General features: G+C 30.0%; 2 protein-coding genes across 2 annotated transcripts in view; both read left to right on the forward strand.

Moving 5' to 3' along the window:
- The window catches only part of LOC140045063 (uncharacterized), a 213,670-nt gene that overhangs the window by 104,583 nt on the left and 93,927 nt on the right, over positions 1-15,160 (forward strand). The window lies entirely within an intron of this gene.
- Positions 1-15,160, forward strand: part of LOC140044173 (uncharacterized) — a 352,654-nt gene that overhangs the window by 70,430 nt on the left and 267,064 nt on the right. The window contains exons 8-9 of the mRNA XM_072088650.1: positions 4,026-4,124; positions 13,190-13,288. Of these exons, the coding sequence (XP_071944751.1) occupies positions 4,026-4,124; positions 13,190-13,288 (198 nt within the window). The remainder of the gene's footprint in view (positions 1-4,025; positions 4,125-13,189; positions 13,289-15,160) is intronic.

Genomic DNA, 15,160 nt, shown 5'->3' on the forward strand with positions numbered 1-15,160 from the left:
TCCAAATGATGTTCTATAGGGACGTAATATTCGTGGGGGATTATTCAAAAGAGGGTGTTTAATCAAATTGTCATCCATGCACCCTACCAGGTCCCCATCTCTGAAACCTATCAGCACCACAACCACACAGGTTCAGTACATTTTCTAGTAAAAAGACCTCCAACCCAGCAAATGGGCATTTGATATGGAACACAATCTAAAATGTTTGTCACCAAAGTTGAGCTTGAGTGACAGTCGATACTGAAACACACATGGAATTTGATTTAGTGATTTGAATAAAATAAATTTAATTAATTTCAAACAATGACAATTTATTTAATTTATTTAAAAATTGATATTAAAATATAAAGCATTTTGTTCATTTAATCTGAGGATGGTAATGGGGTAAAAAATAAATAATAATTTAAGTATAAGCTAGTAAAATAGTTTGTTTAGCAGAATTGCTATCGAAGTTTACTCAATATTATAGTTCTGCTGTTACCACTATTACATTCTTGAATGATTAATTAACACCAAACATGTTGAGTGCTTTCTGCCTTTTTAGCTTACATAAATTTTGCCATTTTGGTGCTTAATATCAGGTGAATAGTGGTAAAGTTGGCACCACCTGCTGTTGATTGAATGTATCAGTTAAATGTTCTTGATTATATTTTCCAGGGCATAGACCTATAATCATTGATACAACTGAAGTATCTTAACCCTTATCTATCTTATCTAGTTTGTTAACTCTTCTCAAAATGAATTCACAAGGTTCTTCTAGATAATGTAGTGTTTTTTCGTTTGTTTTTTTGATCACTTGCCTAATTTTAGGTCTTGAAATTTAAAAATGAGTATTTGGTTGAAAGAAATGAAAAAATGATGAAAATGAGAGCCTCTGTAGGCTGTACACTGTTATGTTTTAAACAGTATAGTTGTAAAACTAAATTTTCATGATAAATGGTTTATTACATTTTATAGACTTATTATGGCTAGTATGGCAGCTATTAATTATATAAACAGTTTAGTTTTCTATTAATACTAAACATGTTGGATAATCATTTGACTAATATCAAAAAAAGTTTATTGTTTAATTTTATAAATAATCATAGTTATACTAAATAAAATACCAAAAAGTAATGAATTTATTATTTAAAGTATTTATTATTCCAATACACAACTGAAATTAGTTTTGCTTATTAATACTCTGAATCTTTTTAGTTTCTTTGTAATAATAGTTAATTCTTGTTTATATTGTTTTAAATGTATTTGTACTAAAAAATATTAGTTTAATATGTAGTATTTTTAATGATTTAATTAACACAGTAGGCTGTGAATCATTTTAGTTGTATGCCTAATTACTGTAATAATATCATAAATTGTCAATATTATCTTATAGTTTTAAACGTATAAACTAAAATATAATAAATTAAGACTCTTTGTACACATTTTGTACATCATTGCTTTTTTTTGTACATCATTGCTTTTTTATACCGTTGCCACTGCTTTTCGTTCTTTGCAATACCCATGTTTATACTGTTATATACATTAATATCTTTCCTTTTGTAGTAGTGCCATCTATGTTTTGATATTTTCCAAAAATGTTATAGTGCATGCTATTAGTGTGGACATAACTATCATAAAACCTCTCAATATTTCATTTGTTCAAGTTGAGATGTCATACTTTAATTCATCGTTCACATCAGCAGTTGATTGAATGTAATGTTTAAATAGTATCTACTCAACAAATATGTTCCATTTGTATAATGTACAGTACAGTAAGCATTAGCAAACCTTTACATTATTTTTTTCTTTTTGCGCATTTAAATACCCTATAAAGTATGAATACACATGTGGTTGATAACCACAATAAAATAAAATATAGATAAATTGGCCAGACAAATTGGTACGCATACTGGCCCACATCTTTCTGTTTCACTACATTATACTGGTACTGCCAGTAACTGCTGCTGCTAATAACTTTATCAATTCCAATAATTTAGACAACAATGAACACAAATAAAAAACAACAAAAAAAACAACTTTTTACCATAAAAAAGACTTTCTGAGATAACAGTTTTAATTATTGTTCTTTCTTCATTAAATGTTATTTTTTAAATTGATATTCTATTTAATAATTTAAGAAACAAAGATTTATTATCAATTATTTTTGTTTAAAAATCAGTAGTAAACATTTTGTGTAAAATAAATATAGTTTGAATTACTAGACTATAGTACTATGCATATTCTGAGTGGCATTACTCACTAAGGTTGGAGTGACCCACTCATACCCATACATTCTAGTGAACAAAAAAATGTATAATTTTTCATGAGCCTTTGTTGTACAGCAGCAGCCGACAAACGTACTCGCTAATCAAAAAATTCATTATCTATATATACCCCATTCGCCAAAAATATTTACCATAGAGGAAGTATTGTTTTGACCATTAATTATTCAATGATAATCTGACGGTAATTATACTTAGCCCCTATGTTGACAGCCAAAACATTGTTTATTGAACATAGGTCAAACTAATGTCTATATACATCTCATAGACTCTCTGTGCGCATGCCCAGCAGTTTGAGTTAAAAAATTCCCATTTAGACTCTTTTCCCAGACGTGCTTTGAGGTGTGCTCATGTCCAGTTTGTGTTTCTAAATACCCATTTTTTCAGCCTTAATAAACTATTTTAAGCCTGCATTGTAAATGTTTCCTAATGCTTCCATTCTCTTGAATGTAACTGCCTACAAAAAAAAAATTGTTGTGTACTTTTTGAAAATTTACTTTTTCAATAATTTTTTTTACTGAAGTATAAAACATTTCAATAGAATAAGCAATGATTGGAACATGTGATACAGCACTTTATTTGTTTATTGGTATACTCAGTATGCATGGTCTACTAGGAAAGTTGTATGTAGCCTCAGTGAATATTATTCACATCCTATACACAATGTATATTATTCCACTGTTTGTCTTCAATTATAGGATTTATAGTATAGATAATTTTTAGTTGCATTGAATCTTTTTCAAATGTTGGTATATATACATGTGAATAAATAATGTTTATTTCTTGTTATAATTACTGTATAATGATTTATTTCAAGTGATTTATTTTTATATCTTTGAACTAAAAAGAATAACAATTTTTATGAATTTGTTTTAATGTAAATTTTATTAATTTTTTGTAAGTCAATTCAATAAGTATAACACAAATAATAAAGATCTTAAAATCTATTAAACTGTATAAATGTTAAGTTTGCATTTCTTATGTACTGTATTGATTTTCAGATTCAATATTTTTCACATTGATATGATTTGTTAGGTTCTTGGTATTCTGGCATCAGCCAAACCTTTACCCATTTTAATTCTCTGACAGGCTTGAGCTATTTAATTCAGGGAGGTATAAAAATGGTCATGGTATTTATAAAAACTGTCCATTTGATCTAACAACTTTAAAAAATGAAACAAATATGGTTCAAAAAGATGTCTACAATTAAATTGTCCATCTTTTTTTTTATCAGATTAAACTCAAGATTAACATTGTTACAATCAATATTTAGACTAATATGCTAAACTTGCAAGAACTTGTACTAGCTAAACTCCACCACCACACAATAGAGCAATGAACTATTTCTTTGCTCTATCATCACATAAAGGATAATTAACATAATGAAGTTAGTTAAACATGCCCCTGAAAGTAAAAGTTTGTATGCCAAACCTTCAATAATTTAATATTTAAAAAAAAAATATATATAAATAAAACTAAAAAGTGATTGATATTTAAATATCAGCAACAACATTTTGACATTAAAATTGAAATAATACAAATTTGTATAAAAGTATATAAAATAATTATCATATTAAAAAAAAATGTATACAAAAGTAGAAATCAAATTCAGAAACTAATTTGACTTGGTTCATTGCGTATGATGATGCAGTAAATAGTTGCAAATTGATTTTTGTAAAGTAACCCTCTGTATAAATTACATAACAAATGAATATGTGTACTGTAAGATATAACCAATATTGTATGTATTTCATATTATAGAATGGTTGGACAGCTTTGCATAATGCAGCATTCTATGGAGAAACAGACTGTTGCAGCCTGCTGGTGAATGCAGGAGCAGGTGTCAATGTATCAGAAGAAGTAAGTCATCTTCATTATTATTTATTTTCATTTTTAAATATACTGTATAACATTTTATTTTTTAATTATAATGGTCTTTTGGGTAATAATATTTAATGTATAAAACTTCATTGATGCTGAAATTGGCATAATTTGAAGATATTCAATATATTTTTTTTTCTCTGATATTTAATCATAAAAATTGCTATGACACTACATTAACATTTTGTCATGTATTTCCATTGAACAATTACAACAATGAAAACGATAGTGCCAATTTTACTTAACTAAACTACAGCAACATGCTATATGCACAATTGAAATATATCATCCTTATTCCAAAGTGTTGATATACAGTAATTTAAACAGTATTATAAACACTACAACTTCACAAAATTTCAATTTTTCTTTAGATCATTATGATTTTGTATATCTTAAAAGTTCATTTTTAACAATATTTTTTAATAACTTTTTGAAACACTATGATTCTACCTGTATATCACATAGAGGTACAAATGATCAAAGATGCTAGTTGATAGACATATAGACTGTATTCATTTACTTTATAATTATCATCATACTCATTTGCCATACTCTCCTTTATTCCTTTCAACAACATCACCACCAACTCTAACCACCTACTGGTTTTAGTCCGTCACCATGGATGATGATGCAGAATTTGGTTGAGCGCTAAAGTGATCTTTTATTACACACCCACATTATAGTTCTTTTTTATTAGGTTGTAATTAATTATTTTTTTCCATACAATATAAGATACAGATAGTATATCTGCCACTTATCTGTTATCTATCTTTATTTATTTATTCTTTCTTTATACTCAGAATCACTTTTTTAAAGTGACACATCTAAAAACAACAATAAAACAAATAAATAAAATAAACAAATCATCATTAGCATAACTAGGTGCAATATTTTTAGTCTATTGAAAAAAATGTTTCTTTCTTAAACATTTATTTAAATATACATACACATCACATAGTAAATTATAGTTAACAAAAAATAGTGACATTGTTTAACACTAATAACTAAGAAACACAAGAAACCTGAACTAGACTTAAATGTTCATACAAACATGTAACAAGTTCAGAGTGTATCCAACATTTAACATTATGAAATATTTTAGACCACTGACAATGATGACCACCAGTGCTTTCCAAAGTCTGCAGTTTCTGTAATTATTCATTCATATTTATCTCCATCATCCAACATTATCAAACAAAACTCTTTTGAGGATAAGCATAGCTATATGTAAGGTTCAACTTTAATAATTTTAAAAAGTTTTACACACAACACAAATAAGTAAAGCTTTCCCAGTTTATTCAAAGTATACATTAACAATACATAATATTTATTTCTACTGATACTGTACAAGCAATGCTAAATACTACTAAACCTTAATAATAAACTACATTTGGCCTCTTGGGGGCTACCACTCATATGACATTGCAGTAATGGCGACAGCGGAGGGGCCGGGGGGGGGGAGTCGTCGGGGAGTATTGGCCATATTTGTCGGGGAGAAAAATATGATCATTTCTTTTCTGGTAAAAAATAAAACCATATTAAGTGTACTACATTTTAAGTAACTGCGGCATTCCATTTTTGACGTACGTACGATATACTGACAGCGAAGTAAACAGTATGTGGTACGCATTTGTCTGGCGGTGTCTCTTTGTACGAATCTTTCATGGCCCGGCCCGCAATATTTCTTTTCGTACATAAGTTGGGGATCCCTCGTAAAACGTCACAAAATAAACATGAATATTCATTAGTCATATCCATAAGGTCTGACGTAAGAATTGAGCTAACTACAATTCGCTAATGCAAACGATTTCTGTCGGGCCGTCTGTGTAGTCGAGTGGATACGACTATGGACTTTACATGTCGATGTATGGGGTTCGAATCACATGAGCTACTTCTTTTACTTTATACTAGTGAGAGAGAGATTATTTAGAGGGTTAGATTTAGTTATATTTAGGAAGTAGTTCGGCTATCTTTCACATGGGGTCCCCAACTTATGTACGAAAAAAAAAATCGCTGCCCGGCCCGGCCGGCTCACTGCGGTATACGCGTCGACATATCTGGGCTGTATCATATTACATCCAGGGACCAAAATGTGTATTTTTCAGATTCCAGGCCAAAATCGAAAATTCATTTGCAACTACGCATCGACGTACGTTCATACAGGGATAAAGCTACGAGTTATGTTCTCACGGTTGAGTTTACGAATTGTTTCAATTTACCAATAACCATTGTTGTACCGCGTATATGTTCGCTGTCGATTAAAGGGGTTTGGGTGGGGGTTCGATTGGGAAAAAGAAGCCGTTGTCCCGAACCATAAAACAGGGTCTGGTCACGTTTCTTTTCACGCATAAATCTCGATCTAGGGTGTGGGGGGGGGGGGTGAATAGGGTGGCTAGCCACCTCCCTTAATTCTAAAGGGGAAAAAAAGATGCACCAAACCCGCGACCGTCGCTAGAGACGCGGATTCGACGCACTTGACTCTCTTTTAATTAAGAAGAGTAGGCTAGAGTTATAGTTGTGTAAATAGGCCTACATATTGAAAGAGCTAAGAGTTTAATTACTATTTATGAATTCAAGAGTTTAAAAAGAAAAAGCGATTTAAAATCTTCGGAAAATACCCACAACTGAGTTATTTTCAAAACACATGCACTCCCACTACCAGCATCACGTTGTCTTAGCTCGCTCCTCGTGTGAATGCTGACGTCATCACTCTCCAAAAATACACCATTTTCCGCCCTGGTTCGTGTGCAAGCTTTAGCGTGGACCTGTATATACACCCCTGAACAAAGTAGAGTGTAATATTGTGAACTTTTTTCTCGCGTATGAAGGTTTTTTATATAATGGTATGCAGTATAAACGATAAAAAAAACGATAAACATGATGTTCTTTTATTATTATTTCATAGGCATAACATAAACATGAAATGTCTTGTTCTATGTACACGGCCGAAAAAACGTGTGTGGCGTATTTGGTATTTTATTGATTTGTGTTAGAGACACGGCGTTAAGGCAATCATCATTGTATACAAAATTACATTGAGTTATTCACCCGGCTATAGGGTATATTTGAGGTTAACAGACCACCAAAGCACAGTCGTACACTAAACACATGCACTATTGAGGCATTTTCGGAGTGCCGCATTACCAAATGTTCATTTCGTTTGAAGTGTTTTTCGATCAAAGTTTATTATTAGTTCGTCGAAAAAGATCCGTATTAGAGTATTTAGGAAGGATTTATTTAAATTTACATTATTATGTGACATTGTTATTAAATTTAATGGAAACAGTTGCTCTAGCCTATTAAACATTGTGTAAGCATCTATTTTTTTCAAAATTTTCTGAGGCTCGGGAGGGGGAATACCCCCTCCCAAACCCACCCCCGCTTTCGCGCGTACGGCCCCCGTGGGGGAATTCGGCCCCCCGTCGGGTAATTCGGCCCCCCCACCCACGATCGGGGAAATCCTGGCGCCACCACTGTGACATCGCTGTATTAAAGGTCCAGTGTATTGTCACAGGAGCCAGTAAATCAAATGGTTGTTATTAAGTATATCTGAAGGATGTAAGTGACATCCGTTAGGTAAATTGTGGAATTTGGGGGCAAAATAATTCCCCAGAATTATACCAGCCAAATGAGCGAATAGCATGAGTAACATATGAGTTAGCGCCTGTGTTGAAGTTAGGTGTTGGATGATGCCGGGGGATGGCTGGGTGGAAAGATTGAAAAGTTTGTACAACTATTAAATGGCTAATTTAACAATGAAGTGTGCTATTATGCATCTTAGTAAACAACTAAAATACCCATTGGTTGCCAATTAGAAATTAGCCTATCCTACATTTTGTGGTTCCACTATTAGATATACCCGTTGGTCTATAGAAATACATTGTCAATTACTGTGGTTGGAACTTTAATTACCTGTAGAAACAATATACCATTCATCCTAACACTTCTGTAACTCTGAAATCTACCCACATTATATACCACATCCTTAGTTAAAAAGAAAGTACTTGTGCTCTGTATAAACTATAATTTATTACTTTAAATTTCCTTTAACATTTTCTAACATTAATGTTAAAAGATTACTTTTAAAAGAACTTATATAGACAAATTTCAAATTTCAGTACAAGCTATTTAACTATTTAAAAAATAAATATGCCAAGTTATATTTTAATCAATGGATGTAAATGACTTTATTATATAAATGTATTACAATTGTTTATAAACTCTTCATTTTTGTAGCACAACTAATATTGACCTTGGTTTATCCTTGTTTCAGTTGGATGGTCCTACCTTTACAATAGAATTACATTCATTTTCACAGAGTAAATTAAAATTTATCTCCTTTAAAATTAAATTCAATACACTTTATCCCATAACAATTTTCTTATGAATAAATAGATGGAATTATTCTTAGTTTATTGATTTGATTCAAACCAATTTCATACACATTTACACTTCCAGAAATATTCTGTTCATTTTACTACTATTATACAATTCATTTATTAGCTTTGTTATGGGTTTAACAAGCTAAATTCTGTCTGTCATATAATATAATAATTAATAGTCAAAGGCAAAAAATGTCTTAATAGGCAAACAATTTCTTATTAATCATACATCCTAATAATCTATCCATAATTGTTTCATAATATCACATAATAATTTTGATTTTTATTGTGCTACAATAAAGTTCAAATTACACAGTAAAATCTCTATTCTTTTGTACATAAATGATAGAGAGGCACTTTAAACAAAATTGGAAAATAAACGGTGTTGTAAAGAATATTATCAGATGACTATAATATAGGTAAATATAACGTTACGTTTCTGGTGTTTTTATGGTCAAATTTTTATTTTTGTTTTATTGTTTATTGTGGCTAGAACTATACTGTTTCCTTCGCTAGGCTGATCCTAATGCTAATCCTAATGCTCCTAATGTTCACATGATTATCATGGACCGATATGTCCCCCACCTTCAAATGAATAACCTTATTTTTTCTCATAAAACCAAATAAAGAAAGCACTAGATCAAGCATTTAGTAAAAATGTTATACCTGCATTTTCTTACGCACAACGCCTTTGCACCTACGCTTAGCACCTTCCAATATCATGTGCAATTACACTTGAGTTATTGTCTTCTTCTTCTAGACTGCAATCATGTTCCCATTTAATACTGAAATATGGAGATTCAATCCTGGAATAGCACCATTCACCATCACAACCAAATACAACTTAGCATTTGTTCAACATTATCGACTCCATAACTCAATTAACCATTTAGTAGGTAGCCTAACCAATACGGTTCCTGCCACAATCATCCAGTTTATGGGCGCTTGGTCTGTGGCTGTAGCCATTCAGTTTTCCTTAGTCATTTGACTTAACCATTCCCAATTGGCAATTGGTAAGCGTCTATACGCAAACAACACTGAGCTACTAAACCGAGGAATCTTAAAATTATCAAAAGTGAGTTGACCCCAAATGGCATTCCAAATAATAGAAAAAATTTCATTCATAAAAATCTATCTCCCTGCTGAGCAGATCAGCCTCCCAATTGCGCTCTCTATACACCCATTGGACGTCTCTGAATAAATTTTTTCGCAAAGCTCTAAAGCCAACTGATTCAAGTCTTCATGCATGCTACCTTTCCTACAAATTGAAAAAAAAATGAATTAGTAGTTTCTATAATTATAAATTGCTTAAAAAAATAATTTGGGATTTACACTACCCATCTGAATATCATACACCTTAATCTGAATACCTTATCAACATGAATCAGAACATTTTTATATTGTCCTTTATTAATAATTATAATTTTGACAACCATTCTGATGTTTGTTCATGGTTGTGCAGAGCCATGATAAATACAATTGTCACAGCTTGAATAAGGTGACAGGGAGAAAATTAAATGAAAACTTTTCTCAATAATATTTCTCTGCTCAAATGCTGGATTGTAATGAGTTTTTAATAGTAAATGTGTCCATATAATTTATTGTTTGTTAAGTAGCTGGTCTTTTACAACACTGATGTTTAATGTGAAATGGTTAAATGTATTCAAAGTGAGATCTGACAATGCAAATTATCTTAATTAAAATCATTTATATTAAAAACTTTCAATTGTATTTATATTATATTTTATTAATTTTAAGTGCTGTTTTTAAAATACAATTGCAGTCTACCAAATCATGGAGCTATAAAGCTCAATGAGACTAAACACTATTAACTTGTGATGTACACAGCCTATTTAATACTTAGTTGAAATGCCATTATTAGACATTTTTAATCATTGATTTATTTAGAGAAGTTAATAAAACTTCACCAGAAGTTTTAGAATGGTCATATCAGTTGTTTTGATTATTTATACTACTATAACAATATGTTCACATTTTGTAGTAATACACTACCAACATGTATAGATAGTATTTACAATACCCATCTGAATAATTATACTACACCTTAATCTGAATACCTTATCCAATCTGAATACAGTGTTTAAACAGCGAATACTGTTTTGTAATTAATTCATTCCATAAGACCATAATTTAACATCAAATAAATAGTCATAAAATTAAATCTTCTTTATTTTAATATATTCCTCTTTTTGTTTTCTTTTGAAAAAGATTTTAATACACCAAAAAAAACAACACAAATATAAACATCTACCCTGTATACACATCGGGTCAGATCATTTTTCTATTTGACCTATTCGCTTCCCTTCAATATCTACATCCGTCACTAGGACAGAATAATCTGGATTTTTTTGTTTTACATTAATCCAAGTTAATCAACTACCACACTCATTTATTTCAAACAATAACATTTTTTAGCATAATTATTTTTTTTGTTAAATGACTGCATAATTAGTTATCCACACCTTGGCGGATAACTCCTTGTGATTGTATAAAATCATCATCAACTTTTTTTATCTGTATTATTCTTCTTTCATTCCATATTTCATAACTTTGTAAAGTTTTGTGCACCTCCTACTTTTTAAAAACGTCAGAGTTGCACAACATGACTTTCGCACGATTTTATGAATTTAAATGATTGATCATAGATTAAAAACCAAACGTCATTTTGTATTGACACTTTTTAAATTTAAGTCATATCAAGAGTAACTTTCTGTGGATTGAAAATGCCATGCTTCACACAAAGTTACGCGCACAAGATTTTTTCTTATAACCAACACCTGCAATTGCTGTAACTAATAATGCGTATTTTCATTATAAGCCTTAAAAGAATTGAAAAGTCAATTAAACCATATCAAATTTTAGTTTAATGATTTTACTGATTTTGATTTTAAATGTATTATGGCTACCCTTACAGTACATGATGGCATTGTTAACCCTATTTCACATTGACCATTCTTATTATTTTAAATGCATAATTATGGCTACTCATACATGCTGATTGCATTCTTAACCCTATTTCACATTGACTATTCTTTTTATTGTACAAGTTACTAAATGTTTTAGTTTACTTAATTCACTTCCCACAACCTTAATCAATAATCACCTTGACAAATTTCAATATAAATTTACCTCCTGGTTCATCCTGTTTTTCATCACTGTTTTCCTCCTTGTACTCTATTTGCACAAACATACTTTGCCTATTATATTATTCTTAATAGTTGTTGTTTACAATAGTGATGAAAGCATTAATTTTGAAAATTTCTGTAATTTCGCGTGGAAGTAATCATATTTATCTTAATTTATGTCATGTTCATCCCACCAAAATCTGATGATGAAAACAGTTACCATGAAATTAGTACTTATGTAGAAACAAGGCTATATAAAAAAAAGGATAGATTCAGGGTTTAACAAAATATATGACATAATCAATTTTAACCGGCTGAAAACATCTATTGAAATCCTCCATACATTATGTAGAAGAGCTAACTATTGCAATATGCTTTATTAGTTGATGCCATTCCAAAAGATTGTAAGTATAATTAAGAATCATAACAACAATATGTCTGTACATATTAAGGATGAATGTATTATAACAAATAACACATAACACATAACAGCAAAATGTATACTCATGCTTTAAATCAAAAGCTATTACTTCTCGTGTTTTAAACAAATGGAATGTTGCTCTCAACGCCCAAAACATAAATCTGATAAAGAAGGTGAAAAATGAAAAAAATATACCATTATAAACCATTACATAAAATTGTTCCAACTAACTTACAGCTGTATCTGGAAATTGAAAAAAATGAATGTTATATAATGTGTTATTGAAAATGAAAAGCATATGTTCTTTTATATTGTATACATAACAAATTATGGAAAAATGTTGATAACATTTTTATAGGAATAGACAATAGCAGAAGTTCATTTAAAGTAGGGCCTACCTCTTTAATGCAGGCTCAGATTGTATACAGTATATACATGTATACAGTGCAATGCCAAGTATCTAATACCTTGCAATTGTATATTCTTTTAACAATCATAAATCATACAGGTTTGATAATGCATTTTTTCTCATATTTTAATAAAATAGGTGTTTATCAAGTCAATACTGTATTCAAATTTAGGAACAGCTTAATCACAAAATAATGGGATAATTGTGCACTTTGTAATATTAATAATTCATTATAATGATGTATTGATACTTTAACACTTCTTTATTGTATCTTGAACTTTGTTGTTATCATTGATACAATAATGCATGAATGATCAAGTGTCAACAATTATAGAGCATTCATATTAACAGTTAATGTTGACTGATATGATTTTACTGTACCTTTCATCTCATCTTGAAAATTAAAAAAGTAAATAAAAATTAATCAAATATTAAAAATAATACAAATATAAATAAGGCTGATATTGATGATATTGATTGCAATTTGCCTAATGAGGTTTGATGATTAAAATGAGAAGGGTGAATTTTCAATACAAGATGTAGGCCTACTGTAAGTAATAATAACCTGTCATTCTTTTAAAATACAAAATAAATTGGCAAATTGATGGTAAATGCCACTTAAAAGAGTTTATATGAAAGTATTTGTATGAAAAAATTGAATTATCATATGCATTTATTATTTTTAGTATGGAAGCACACCTCTGATTAAAGCTGCATATAAAGGTTTTCATGAAGTCTGCTTGGTCCTTCTCAATAAGGGAGCTGATGTAAATCACCAAAACGAGGTACTTTCACACATTGTATTTTAAACATTTTTAAATATAGGTGGCCAGTACAATTAAATTAATAATTTATGTTTTGTCATTGATACTGTGATTGTAGGATAATTCAAAGTTAGTACTAGTTCAAAATCTAGACTATTAGTATATTTAAATTTGTTTGAAAATGTATACCACAAATATTTTTTGACATGTGCACAACAAATAGTTTGTTTATTTTGCTTTGTTATCCTATTTTGTAAAGAAATTAATCAGAGCCTTATCATTAAAAGTTTATATTATTTATGCAGTATGTTTATTATTTACATATTTCTTGGTAGCAGAAATGAAGCTCACCTTATTCTGTCATGTACGATCCTCATAGGGGTTTGAATTCAGTACAGTACATTGCATTTCATATGCCATTTCTTATACCTTACTGTACTGTATATTTCTCCCCCTTGACCATAACACATCTTTAAAACTAAATTTAAGAAAAAAATTGTTCTTTTCTATTGTTTGTGACAGATTCTACTATGTCTTGTCACTCAATAAATTTTATTTAACACCAAAAACGTACATTGTCTCTATACTTACCTATATTTCCCGATGACTTTACTTTTACCTGGAAAGACTAATTACCAAAGAAAAGGTGAAAATCATTGTGTAGTTAAATGTGAATAAATGAGGGCACAATTATTGTTATTATTTTGGAGGCATTTCATGCATGCATTACCACAATACTGTAATTTGCGCACGGTTTTTTGGGTTTGTGCAGTTTAGCAATACCGCTGTGTTGTTGGATTACCACAATGCTTTCTTTATATTTATGTTATAATTTAAGAATCAGTTTTTAAAAATGATTTGATAATAAATATCTGCTATTTAATTAATTAATGTACGTTTAAAATCCAAAAACAAAATGAAATTAGACCTTATCTTTATTCATTATACTTATATTTTAACGATTTACATTACTGTATATGTCTCTATTTTTTATTCCTAGACATTTTTTTGGCGCATGATCATAATTGTGGCACTTTTTCTATAAACAATTTCATAGAATTACGATAAATAATATTAGTAAGTTAAGGCATGTATGCAACAATAATGCAACTATGTTACAAGTGGTTGGTTGCAAATAAGTTGTCCATACGCCCACAAAAACGGAGTGGGAATCTAAAAGAAAAGTTTAAAATATTTAGAATTTCAAAGTAATTTTTACGAATGAGAGTACGTTTATTGTTAATACATAATATAAAAATAACGCTTAAAATAGAACGACGTTTCGACTCCATCATGGGGTCATTATCAAGTCCAATGGATAAAATATAAAACAAACTAATTAAGTAGCACAAGCTAAAAAGTTATTTTCATTGATTATACTATCCTTAGTCATGATTTCATTGAGTACCTTGGTTTACAAATTGATAACTATATTTCAAATGAAATGAAGACTATGTTATTGTTACATGCAAAAAAGCACTGAATTCAAGACTGACATTTTTGTACAGGCACTCTATCTTCTTAGACATGTAAAGTAGACACTTTTATGCTCTGCAATAATTCAATGTGTTTTCGACTACTGTATGCTACATCAGTCTGGTATTCTGGTTTAACTTCACTCCTCAAAATAAACTGTAACCCTAAATAAAATTGTACAGTTTATTCTTATCACCCACTAAAAATCTACCACTAATGAAACAATTAACAGTAGAAAATGTTGAGTTATTTTGGAAATATTCTGGATTTTTTTTTTCTAATTTGTTGAACTTCAGTTTTAATGTATGTTTGTCAATTCTCTATGTTTTTCTTCTCTCAGACAAATGTGGTACTACATTTTTCGCATGTACGCGCTCATGAACTTTTGTCTGTCCCACTAAATAAAGTTGAATTGTC

The sequence above is a fragment of the Antedon mediterranea genome, chromosome 3 (genome assembly GCF_964355755.1).
Source record: "Antedon mediterranea chromosome 3, ecAntMedi1.1, whole genome shotgun sequence".
Taxonomy (NCBI): Eukaryota; Metazoa; Echinodermata; class Crinoidea; order Comatulida; family Antedonidae; genus Antedon; species Antedon mediterranea.